General features: G+C 33.4%; 1 protein-coding gene across 3 annotated transcripts in view; it reads left to right on the forward strand.

Annotated features, from left to right (window-relative positions):
• LOC145254564 (uncharacterized) overlaps positions 1–8,722 on the forward strand; it is a 28,608-nt gene extending 19,886 nt beyond the window's left edge. Inside the window, exons 4-6 of one of the 3 annotated variants that reach the window (XM_080113155.1) lie at positions 298–435; positions 3,099–3,185; positions 7,828–8,722. In XM_080113155.1, coding sequence (XP_079969281.1) covers positions 298–435; positions 3,099–3,185; positions 7,828–8,111 — 509 coding nt within the window. In that variant the 3' untranslated portion in view covers positions 8,112–8,722. The remainder of the gene's footprint in view (positions 1–297; positions 436–3,098; positions 3,186–7,827) is intronic. The other 2 variants (XM_080113165.1, XM_080113174.1) reach the window with 2 other exon arrangements.
• Positions 8,723–13,716: the final 4,994 nt, after the last annotated feature.

Below are 13,716 nucleotides of genomic sequence, written 5' to 3' on the forward strand. Positions count from 1 at the left end.
TAAGTAGAAACCGACTGAAAACAATAAATATATTCTATTAAAAAAATTTCTTCAAAATCTTTGGATTCGGCATTATATAACCTGAAAAGGGTTGATATGCCGTAACACAAAAACAAAAAATCAACCATAATACATACAGCAGATTATGAGTAAATATTTGTTAATTTAATACAGTTTACAATAGTTATATGGAAAAAGTTATTCGAGAAGTTTTTTTTTTAAATTTGAATGGAATAATTATATTGAAATCATAAATTATGAAATTAATTTTGAAAATTCTCTTATCTTAATTACAAGAAGCAGAAGACGAAGATCAAGGTGAGACAACTATACGTGAGGATAAGATCACAGCGACTGTTACAAGGAAACACTGTTCATTGAAAGGATTGGAGGTTGAGTGCTGGATAATTCTGAAGGTCAAAAAATCATACAAAGGTATATGTAAAGAAGTTACTACGCATAGCACTACTTATATGATGTATTTTTAATACTTTATTCAGATTATGAAGAAAAGATGTTCAACATCACCTTAGCGTATTAGTTCCTATCACAAATAATAGTTGCAAGCTCACTCTAAGGTCCGGTTTTACCATTATGTTCACTTCCGGATTTAAAATTTTAGGCAAAGTACGAATCCACTAATATTTGACATGGACTGAATAGTGTTACTAAAGTTGTTCTATTAAGATAGCTTGTCTCTGTATAGCAAAAATTCTCAAGGCACATAGACATCCCCTTATTGATGTGATAAAATTAGGAAAATAGAGATAAACATCGTGCAACTTAAAGCTGAATTTAAAATTAACGAGGCTGTGGAACAATGGGTGAAGAAAACCTCTAGAGGAGCCTTGAGCTCCGCGCGAGCTTCATGCCAAACACACATCTCAATGAATGCACATTTTTAAAGCTTGACGCTCTCAGCACACCCATATTAACAACTGTTTATAGAATTCAGTTATGTCAAAATCATACGGGATTGCAGGTTCCTAAAAGATCAGCCTTAAATGCTGGAAAAGGAATCTATATATCTATCAAAATGAAAATGTTTTGTGTGTGTGTGTGTGTGTGTGTGTGTGTGTGTGTGTGTGTGTGTGTACATTTCCCTACGAAATAACTCTGTCAATTTACGGTCTGGAGACTCGAGATTTGATATAAGTAGTATTGAGATTTGGGAAATCTTTTTATTCGTGTTTCGATCAGAAATTTGGCTGTCAAGTGGTCAAAGTTAAACGATTTGACCTTTGAAAACTCTACCGAATTCCTCCGCCCATTTGGGTCTAAAGACTTGAAATTTTAGATGTAGGTAACTTGAACATGGGTAAAACTTTGTATTTTGAGTTGAGATCAAAATAATAAATGTTAAAGGGTGTAAATTTGGGTCAAAGTATTAAAAGATTGACCTCTGCGGTCTTTAGGAAATTACTCAGAACAATTTTGGTCTAATCATTTGAAATCTTAGCCCACAAAGCCGGGCTGGACTGCTAGTTTAAAATAAAAACAAAACCTGTGTGTTAAAGTATCTCTCCTTCTCTCTCTCTCTCTCTCTCTCTCTCTTTCTTTCTTTTATAATGTTTCTCACTTTTTCAATGAGTAAAGAGTGGAGAATTAAATTATATTGATAGATACAGGTATAGTCGAAATTTCTGCTGCCCACGATCGATATGTCTCTGCAGTCGGCGAATCTAAAATGATCCTCAAATATCGAATAAATAATTTAACATTTTTATAATCAAAGATGGCTTCTTTGCTTATTTTATACAGCTTTCAACTTTAGTAAACGGTCTCTGCCATCGAGGACGATAAAATGTCGCCGGCCAAGAACACCCGAGATGTCCAAATATAGCCGACGTCAAGTCAACCCAAATCACTTTAGTGGTTCTATCGTGCCTATCGTTATAACATTTATTCCCTTGGGGAGCTAATTGCCGTGCCAGTACAAAACAACAGTCCGAGAAACGTCTACAGGAAAAAACAAAGTAACTCTCTTCGGGTTCACGACCTATTTTAGCGTAAAGGCGGGATTCAAATTTAAAATGTTATTAATTCAAATATATATATATATATATATATATATATATATATATATATATATTAATATATATATATGTATGTGTGTGTGCGTGTGTGTGTGTGTATTTGTTTATTAACAACCGAACAATATAATCCCTTTATGATAAGTAAAAATTAATCATTGAATAGATGACCCTCGACTTAGTATATTGTGCGATATAAGGAGAAGAAAGTAGGCATTATATTAGTGCATTTTTTATGCATTTTGTGATGTAATTTTATTATATTGTATTGCCCTAACGAACCTCCCAGATTGTATTAGGTGTCATTTCCTAGAAAAAGAAAGTGTCTTTGCAATTAACTCTCGTCTGTTGCCCAAATTAAAATGATTTCCTGAAGCCTACATCATCATAGTTTTCAAATATATTGTCGAGTTATACTTGTTTTATATATATATATATATATATATATATATATATATATATATATATATATATATAAAACAATATTTCCTTCATCCAATCAATGATGTTTAATCTTTTCTTGAAATATTCCTCATACTTTAACTTAAAACGTGTTCTTCCCATAAAAGCCTTTGTCTTTGCCCTTATCTTAATAATTAACAATTCAAAATAAAAACTTTGCAAAAATGTGGAATAGACTACATATAGGAGGGCCACAATTTTAGGTTGAATTTAAAATTTAACTAGTGAACGAAATTTCAATTTAAAATAGATTTCTCTGTTAGCGAACAAACAACACAATCTACTTACATATCCTTTGATTTCTTGTAAGATGCTTTTAATCGAGAACCTTTCTGTTTACAGACCCAGTTAAATTTACAAAACGAAAATAAAAACCCCAATTAGATTATCTCGACATGTTCTCTCTCTCTCTCTCTCTCCCTCTCTCTATGTCTTCCGTTATTGTCTGTCTCTATCTCTCCCACTTTTTCACATACCTCTCTATCTCTCTCTACGAACAACCTAATAGTTCTTTTGTTCGTTGGAAGCACATCATATGTTGACTGTGTCGTCGTTACATAAGTATTTTTTTCATCAGTATTTTTTTTCTTTATTATATTGCAGTTTCCTTTAAAGCAAAACTTGAACTTCCTGCTCTTCTGAAATTATCAGTTTCGATCAACGGACGTGTATACTGGTCCCACGAATCTGGTAAGTTAAAAAAATTACAAAAAGCAAATAAGAAGATAATTTAGAATATTACAGGTACGAATTGGGAGAAAACGAACGCAACGGAAGAATAGGCATATACCATTCAATATGTACTGTTTTGTTGTGTTTTTGCGAATAGTCATATGAAAGTGACGAAGATTTGTAATAGGAGCACAGTAGTTTTTTTTTTCGGGGTTTTAAATTAGGAATGTATTGGGATTTTGAAAGTAAGGATAATCATTGACATAAGTCCTTACATTTAAACTGTTGAGGACAGATTAAGAGATAAATAAAACGAGCGTGTATATACAATAAAAAATCTTTTATTGGGCAACTAATAAAAATGAGGTGCAACACAAAATAGTGACTGTTTAGCATGTGGTGGCTTCGTGAATAGATGATTTTGAGATAGCTTTGAATTATTATTATAACTAACATCACCTTGGTTTAAAAATGGAAATAAGTTTTCATTTAACCTATAAGCTATTTCCCTTTAATCTATGAGATTTTATTTCTCTGTTTCAATTTCATAGATAAAGATTACTATAGCTTTTGCTTTTAAAAATCCAAGATATAATCAACTTTCAGGGAAATCACAACAACTTAGGATATTTGGCATACCTTAAGTAGTATGTGTCTAAAACCTTCGCACGGCAATATATTTTTACTCGCTTGGTATACACAGCTAGTAGATATATATTCATATTACAAAGTTATATATATATATATATATATATATATATATATATATATGTATATATATATATGTGTGTGTGTGTGTGTGTGTGTTCATTTGGGTCTTCGCGTGTGTGTTTATGTTTATTTAGTGCTCTTTCAATATGTGATCTACCGATTTAATAGAGTCCAGGTTAATTGTGTTGGATTACAATTAGTAAAGGGATCCTCAGAATTCGGTAGATCAAATATTAGCAGATTATTTTGTATAGTATACATTTAATTTCTCAAAACTTATATCATAACTGCATTTTAAAATAAATGTATATCAGTAATGGCATGCATATATGAGAAGTATTATTTTCATATATCTGTGATTATCATCAAATATTATGGAAATTATTTTCTGTGTTTACAGGTGTATGTACCGAGGTTGTTAGCCGGGTAATAATTTTATTAAGGGGAATTTAGGAGGAGAATTTTGAAAGACACTATTCATTTTGTATAAAAATATATATATATATATATCGGATTTGCGGGATATATTCTGCTGTTATTTCCGATAAAATTATTAACAGTGTGTGTGTGTGTGTGTGTGTGTGGGTGTGTGTATGTGTGTGTGTGTGTGTGTGTGTATGTGTGTCTGTGCGTTTGTGTGTGCGATCTTTAAATTTTCAAAGATCCAAATAGGTTTGAAGTTGTTTTCTTCCTAATCTGAAAGGGTGTTTATGCCTTAATTATCGATGGTTAGATATGTATATCTATGTAGATGTACGGCAACTATTCAATTTTTTATTATAATGATTAGTGAGAAGCCGTAAAAGGAGCCCATTGATACCTCCAGGCCGGAACCTATTAAAGTGGATTCTATTTTGCAATCCTTTCAAAATGAACAGAGAGTTTTTTTTTCTTACATGGAAGTCACCACTTACCTGGGCCCGGAGGCCACTCGAGGATAAGGGTTATTGCGTGTACAGTAATCAATGGGATAATATCGTAGTAATCGTTAGTAATGGAGATTTGAAAAATTGGATTACTTATGGGGGCGGTTTATCAGGAATTTGTTTATGTTGGACTTGAAAACATCCAAGTTGTAGTCAAGTGGGAAACATGGAAACGGAAGAGAGTTCCGCAGGGGTGCAGTTCTAAGAAATAAGCCTTTTTTAATGGAAAAATAAAGAGTGGGGGAAATTATCGACAGTGGTTTCAGCTAGACGTGTGTTTTTCATGAAAGATTGACGAGGCGAGCAAAGATTAGAGCTCAGACGAGCACTTGCCATGGAAATAACGATAGAACAAAGACAGTTTCGCAACGTCTCTTCTGTGAGATGGAGATTGCAGGGAAGAGAAAGTGGAATCTCCCACTAAGCTACGAAGTCTATTTTGTACTCTGTCAAGGCAGGATAAGCTGTTTTTAGCAGTTCTTGCCCAGATGTGTCAGCAGTACTCCATCCTTGGACGTACTTGGCTTAGAGATTTGCATAAGCAGTGAGATATCTACTGGAGCAGTAAAAGGATTCCGACATTTTTCCAGTGACCTTGGCAACAGATTTGGTGTACGTGTTCCATTTCAGATCAGGAGTAAAGGTCAAGCCCAGAAGCTTGTCAAAACATGGAGCCTCCCCAAGACGAGAGCCATCCATTTCAATTGATGTCAGATGTGGATCAGAGCGTTGATGATGTAAATATAGAAGCTTGATTTTAGATGTATTACAAGTAACCAGACACCTTTTCCCCCGTTGTATCACGCACTAAAGATCAGTGGAGAGATAATCGGAGAGAACTTTGTCATTTACAACTTTTGATGTGTTGCCATAGATGGTAGCGTCATCAGCATAAATGTCAACGAATGATCTAGGCATGTGTGTTTGGAAGATTATTAATGTAGATCAGTAAGACAGTTGGGCCCAGAATGGACGCCTGAGGGACTTCAGCATTAATACTGTGGGCTTCTAATTTCTGCCCATCCACCACTACTCTTATGAGTTGAAAGATAGAGGCAAATAATTACTTAATGATTAGAATAGAAAACTGTACTCCTATTGATAAGAAGACTTGATTAAGTTATGAAGAATCCAACCTTTGTCTGATATCTCAAAGACTCTAAACATTAAACGTTGGACACTCACAATATTTTACTCGTCCATCCACGTACAAATATAAAACTGACTTGATTTACGTGGATTCAAGAATTTTATTAGTAAGTCGTTCGTAATAAAGAGATTTTATGTAAAAGTAGAGAATAGTTATATTTCTAGTGATTATATTGAAAAGCTAATGCCTGGGGGTTTTCGTGTAAAAATTTAGAGTTAACGCTTTCTTTATTTTTACTTTTTGTTACCTACTTTTACCAAATTTCTTTTCCTGCTTTAGAAATGTAAACAAGTATACGTGTTAGTTTAGAACGAAATCGCGTTTTGAGATAATTAAACATCCCGTTTTGAGATAATTAAAAATCCCATTTTGAGATAATTAAAAATCCCGTTTTGAGATAATTAAAAATCCCGTTTTGAGATAATTAAAAATCCCATTTTGAGATAATTAAAAATCCCATTTTGAGATAATTAAAAATCCCGTTTTGAGATAATTAAAAATCCCGTTTTGACATAATTAAAAATCCCATTTTGAGATAATTAAAAATCGCGTTTTGAGATAATTAAAAATCCCATTTAGAGATAATTAAAAATCCCATTTTGAGATAATTAAAAATCCCATTTTGAGATAATTAAAAATCCCGTTTTGACATAATTATAAATCCCATTTTGAGATAATTAAAAATCGCGTTTTGAGATAATTAAAAATCCCGTTTTGAGATAATTAAAAATCCCATTTTGAGATAATTAAAAATCCCGTTTTAACATAATTAAAAAAAACTATCAGCACGTTTATTTTTCCGGGTACTCACCGAAATATGTTCAAAGTTTTGACTCCTAAGACACACATGGAGACATACAATATTAAGCACTGGCTGAGTAAATTCTCTAAAACATAAACGTATGTTTTACCAATTTTTTTCATCGTAGGAATCAAAGATAGAAGAAAAACTACAAAGAAGAAGTTTAATATGCAATGATAAAGTATAAAGGAATATATATATATATATATATATATATATATATATATATATATATATTGGTTAGGTCAAGAAAGTCTGTTTGTTCATAATTTGAAATTTATTCGTCAGCCTATTATAATCGTCTTATATTCCTCTTCTTCAAATTCATATTTAGTGTTGCGATAGTGTTGCGGTCAAGTGTAATACGCCTCCAGACAGAGGGGGGGTCTCCACTTTTGCTCTCATTTCAAGACTTGAATTAAAAGACGAATCAGAACTCTACTAACATCTAATACTATTTTCTATATAAAATGAACAAAAAGGGGAGAAACACCTCTCATGTTGTGTAATTAAGGGATTTATCAGAAATCGTTTGATATATTCCAAAGTAAAGATTTTGTAGGCGGAAACGCTCCCCGTGCTGACTGGACAATAATAACTGACAATACCAAATGAAAATTTAAGTAAAGCTTAAATAAAACAAGATTTTCGGTTGAAAACTATATAAATCACATTAAAAAAAATATTTCCAAAGCGAATTAAGTGAATATTTATTTAAAAAAAAAACAGAATAATTAGATAACCCAATTTATTTTAGCAGTTTGAAAAAAATTAATTATTGTGTATTATCTCGTAGCAAGTAAGCTTCAGAACAAACGCTTGCGTCCACGTATTAAAGAAAATGTTTAAAAAAGACATAATTGCAACCAATTAATCATTTATACCAAGAATTGTAACTGAATTCACTGTCACGAATTGTATTTGTAAATGATGCTTTTTTTTCTTTCTCTAATTATTATGCTTTGATATTTGTATGTATTATGTTATATTATTTGTTATATTATTTGTTAAAATAAATTTCCGTTTCAAAGTTTATTAATCAAGTATTTTATAATATGCTTTCTTAAACAGGTATTAGAAAGAACAAGGCTGATCTGTGTATAAAAGGAAAGATCTGCTTCAAGATTACATGGACACGTCTTCCCAAGTCCGGCTTTAAAATTTGCTTTAAGGTCACCAAATTGTTTGGAATGAAAATTGGCATAGCACCGCTATGTACTCGGATAGGAAATAATGTGGATGGAATTCCGACTAGCACAAAGGACCCAAATTTGCCTCAAGATAGTAACAAACAAAACAATAACTTGCTGTTAAGTAACTATCCGTATGAAAATAGAGTGCTCGGGTTTGAATAAATGAGAAATCATCTGAAAGGCAAAATGTTTTATACAATAAGAAACACCTATCGCCTTTTTAAACAGTATATCAATGCTTTTATAATGTAACTAGAATACCCGTGATCGGTTGGGTGAGCATGTTATATTAGCCATGGAATTAATATATGAGCGTGATACTTGTGACGTAATGAAAATAGTTTTTTTTGTAACATAACAGAAACATTTCTATGAAAGTATATTAAAATGAAAAAAAAAGAATATAGATAAATTTCTATGAGTCGTTCTGTTTATAATTGTTTATTTTTGCAGAAAAAAAAACTTACAACCATTAAACATTGCATTAAAATAATTTAAACGTAATAAGGAAATGAACGATGTAAAAAAAAAAGCAGAAGGTATTAACAATTGCTTATTTGGATAATTTGACGCGAAGATTTGGGATGCTGAAAACGTGCACAGTAAAACAATACACTTTATCGTCGCGTTGATTATTTAGTATAATATATATCGTATATATGAAACAGGGCGATGATTATACGAATTATTTGTAATCAGGTTTTGCATTTGTTTCCCATATCTTGAAGTTTTTTATTCAATAAATTTAAGATATTCTCTTCTCTAAGAACGTCCGATTTGAGTTTGTTTGTTTACGCTGTTATGGGTTTATATTTATGTACGCATGAGCAACCGGAAGTCGTAAAACGGACGTTGAGTTACAACAACCGTTACAAGGTCATTTGAGTTTTATAATTATATCGATTTATTATAATGTTGTTCAGACGTTTACACAAAGTCTGCAGTCTGCGTTGCAAAGGAGAACAAGAAAAACTAACTCGAACTCACTTATTCTTGTAATTTCCTAATTATCCTGCGATGTGTGACTTTTCGTTACAGTCGTTACGTCACCCACGCATCTGATATGATCGTAATAATTAAACTTACTTTTTCTCTTGTAACAACGATATTTATTTTCTCATTCTCCAGCCACGCATAACTTCTCGTTAAGGCCGTGACGTCAGATACGTCTCTAACGTCATCCTCCACTCTTACATGCTCTCTCTCTCTCTCTTTATCTCTTATTGTGCTTTTCTATTTCTTACCGTGACGTCTTTCTCGCACACGGGTCCGTGTTTGCATACGCACTATGTTACAATTTGTTTAGATGTAGAGTTCTTATTTATAAATATAAAATTGCATATAAAAAATTGCAAGAAAGAATACACCAGAAAAAAATACTATTCAAACTGACTTACAGAAAATAAATCTAATAAAAACTGTACGCACCTAGACAGAACCCGTACTGAACTGACATGTTCTTTCAAAAATCCATTAATTTCATATGAGACCACGTGCTCCTTCGCCCCACAACACTTGCAGACTCCAACTCTCTCTACCGTGATCTTATTTTCGTCTTCTCTTCTTTAATGTTGGCGGCTGCCGCGTGTTTAAGACATATGCAGGCACAGCCGGGAAGAAAAACGTTCAATTGTTTGCACACTCGCAAATGGATTCAAATGTTAAAACGTTTGTATTTTCACCAATGTCGAACAGAATGCATAATTTTATCCGGAAATATGTGAGCAGACATCGGACAAAGGTTGAGACAATAGACAAAGTAAATATTAAACATTCAAATGGGAAAGAATGTGATTGTAAATGAAATCTACAGAGAGAAAACTTTAGTCAATCAGAGAGAGAGAGAAAGAGAGAAACAGGGTAAGTGGGAGAGAGAGAGAAAGAGAGTGAGTGACAGAGAGAGAGAGAGAGAGATGCGGCACGTGTTACCATTTCGTAACCAGCCAACGGTCTAACCATGCCCCACACCTTTCAGTGGATACCAAACAAGATAAACAATTTTTCAGAGAAAAGCTGATTTTCGGAGTGAAATAAGGATAATAATAATAATAATAATAATAATAATAATAATATATATATATATATATATATATATATATATATATATATATATATATATATAGCTCAACTGTGTTGTGAGTTTTACTTCGCTGTCAGTGTGTGCGTATATTTTGTACCAGCAACAAAATACATGTAAACATTATATATATATATATATATATATATACATATATATATACATATATATATATATATATATATATATATATATATATATATATATATATATATATATATATATATATATATATATATATATATATACCGGACAAAGATTTTCCCTCTTATGAAAATTATAATTTTGTCATTTCAATATCTCAAATTATCCTGTGATTTTCGCTTTTTCAATAATGACCAAGATTTTTGTTTGTAAAGAAAAAATTGAATCGTCTGTAGAATTTTCAGTTAACCCTTAAACCGATTTTATATTATATTAGGGGGAGGTTTATTACATTCACTTATGATGTCTTTTAACATTTCGTAACTAAGTGTGTTTTTTTTCCTGAGCGTGGAGTTTTCTGCAATTCATAGTAGCAATTGTTCATTTTTTTAGTTACGCCCATCTACTACGAACTACAATCTGCGTCTCATTGCTTGAAACACGCAACTGCTCTCAACTTTAACTGGCCTCAAACGCCTCAAACTAATAATTGTTGCAATTGTCTCAGACTATCGCAAACTTTGTTCATGTTACGGCCAAGTTCCTTCTCTGACTTCAACTTCTTCTGTTCAGTCCTTACATAGCTATTACCGTAGTTTTAGGTACCAGAATATTCACTTTATAATTGTCGATTTTTGTAGTTATGTCTATATTCTCAATTTTTATTGTACATCTTATCACTAGTATATTTTAGCGGTTCTTTTCACAATTTTGTTTTATCACCTTTATGGTTTTAACGTATTGATAAAATTTTATAATGCTTATCAGGATTTCATCATTTTGTGCTATGAATTTTTATATCCATAATAGTCTCCCGTATCCTTCTTTCCGACTGTCAGTCGACATAATCCTTCTGATATGGCCGTTAGCTTTCTGTTTGATATCTATGTTATAGAAAATTGGTGCACACATGAAACAAGTGACTGCGTGACTTACAATTAAAGCAAAGAAAACAATGTATAAATACTGAAAGAAAAATATAATGCAAGGAATTACATGGAACTGAAAGAGAACAAATAAGCTCACTTAAAAAGTTGAAGATATAGTTTTGAGTAGTAGTTTCGACCTTTTCAGCAGGTGGGGGATATAAGGATAGTAGAAAAGTGCATGTAGAAATGCATAAAACGCAAAATATGATCGAGAAAGAATGAAGGAAAAATAAGGAGAAAAAACAGAAGGAGAAAAGCAACGAAGTAAGTTCATTCAGAACAAGGCCGATAGCCATTAGTCACGTGCTCTCGTGTAATGAATAAATGCGTGAATATAGGATTGACATGAAATTCTTAAAGTAAACTAAAATGACCGAAAAATGGGCTGAAATGACTTAAATAAATAAAAAGTAAATGACTTAGAATGCATTTAATGAACTTAAGGATGAATCGAATGACCTTAAGCATGACTTGAATGCTTAAAAAATAACTGGAATCCTACAAAAACAACTTGAATGATCTGGAGAATGACTTTAATGGCTTTGAAACTGATTGGTTGTAAAGTGGGTGATCATTTTACATTAAATTAATACAGAAAAGTGATCCCCCACTTATATCAAATAAGTACAGCATGTATTAAGAATATATACTCCACTTTGATCTTGGCAAAAAGGCCAAGAAAAGAGTATTTATTTGCTCCCCCACCGAGCAAATTAGGCACAAGGCTGATTTTTAATGTGAGGAGTGAAGGGGAAATGGGGACCAACTCCCCGGGGAGTAGCGGAGCTGGATAGTGACAATTGGTATGAAGGGTTTCCCCTACATTGACCAAGGTATTATATGTAGGGTCGCCCCCACATATGGTCTTTGCTTGCAGTATCTGCCGGAACAGATACTTCGCTTTGATCTTGATTATATAGTCTACTTCCGTAATGAAACAATTTTACAATTAAATAATGGCAAATTCAAAAAATAAAAGCAAAAAAAAAAAAAACATTTGTAAACAAACTTAGGCACAAGACCCTATAAGATCTGGGAGGGGGAGTGTTGTAGGGTCTTTGTTATTAAAGTGAAAATGGAGTCTTTGGCGACTTTACTCTTGACTGGCAACATTTACCACAATACCTCATTCTCTCTGTGGCTCTAAACTAATTAAAACCCCAGCGGTTTTGCAATAAACGAATATATTTACAATTTCTGTGTGTGTGTGTGTGTGTGTGTGTGTAATTGTTTTTTTTTTAAATAAAAAGTGTGTGTGTGTGTGTGTGTGTGTGTGTGTGTGTGTGTGTGTGTGTGTGTGTGTGAAAAATCCAATTCATTCAAAAAATAAAAAGTTCTTGAATTTGGGAGAAAATAGTTCGTGTTGGGGAGTGGGGAGTCTAGAAAAAATGTACAAAAAAATGAAATTGCCTAGTGCATTGTAAGTGGGGTCCCTCCCTGAGCTATCCTAGCTGATTAGATCACCTACTGTTTTCCGGGGAACCGAAAAGAAGCGGGGAGATCCCTAGTGGGGGTTGGGGTGAATTCTTATCGGGTGATGGGGGAGAAGTGAATATATTTTCAGAAATGACAAAAAAAGGGGGTAGAAGACAAAGATTGGGCCTGGCGTGTCAGAGTGCTGCTTAGGCAATTAAGAGAGGAGATAATAGACTATTTCAACCTCAGAGCAGAGGGGGAAACAAAGTACCCAACAAACTAAAGCTAACCCGACCAGGTCGCGTCTACTAAAGAAAATGTTGTCGGTCCCGAAAAAAGCAAACTCCCAAATAAGGGATTAGTTTTCGGATCCAGACGACCACACAATGGCGTCGGTCCTGGAGGACCGAAAAGGGTCCAGACTCCCCAAATATGGGGTCAGTCCCACTAACAAAGGTTAGTAGAGTTACAAAAGTTACCAAAGTGGAAGGCTTACACTTGACTGATGTGGTCAAGTGAAAAAAATCAAAGATAAGGTAGCTGGGAGAACAGATACTACACATTGATCTTAGACAAAGGGCCAATAAAAGGGTATTTATTTGCTCCCCCACCGAGTAATTAGGCACAACGCCGATTTTTAAAGTGAGGAATGTAGGGAAAATGGGGACAAACTCCCCGGGGAGCAGGGGAGCTGAATAGTGACAATTGGTACGAAGGGTTTCCCTTACATTGATCAAGGTCTTATATTTGGGGCTGCCCCCACGTATGGTCTTTGCTTGCAGTATCTGCAGGAACGGATACTATACTTTGATCTTGGCCAAAAGGTCAAGAAACGCTTAAAAAGTTAAGAACAGCATCTATTAACAACAGACCTCTGATCTTAACCAAAAAGGCTAAGCACAAAAGTCTTACGGACAGACCGACCGACCGACAGACCGACCGATTGACCGACCGACGGACCAACGGAATGACTTATAGAGTCGCTTGCACGCGACTAAAAATAAGTTAAAGCAAAACAGGGTGAATCAGAAATAAAAAAAAGAGTAGGAAAAACAAAGAAAAATATGCACAGGTGAAAAAAGAAAACATATTTAAGTGAGAGTGATTTCTCTCCATTTTACGTGCTGCACCTAAACGGCAGCTACTTGTAAACGATGTTTTTCCCGTCTTAATAACTTTTGTTTTTAATTTTAACTATGTA

This window comes from Euprymna scolopes, chromosome 3 (assembly GCF_053919585.1).
Source record: "Euprymna scolopes isolate OS-2025 chromosome 3, ASM5391958v1, whole genome shotgun sequence".
NCBI classification, from domain to species: domain Eukaryota; kingdom Metazoa; phylum Mollusca; class Cephalopoda; order Sepiida; family Sepiolidae; genus Euprymna; species Euprymna scolopes.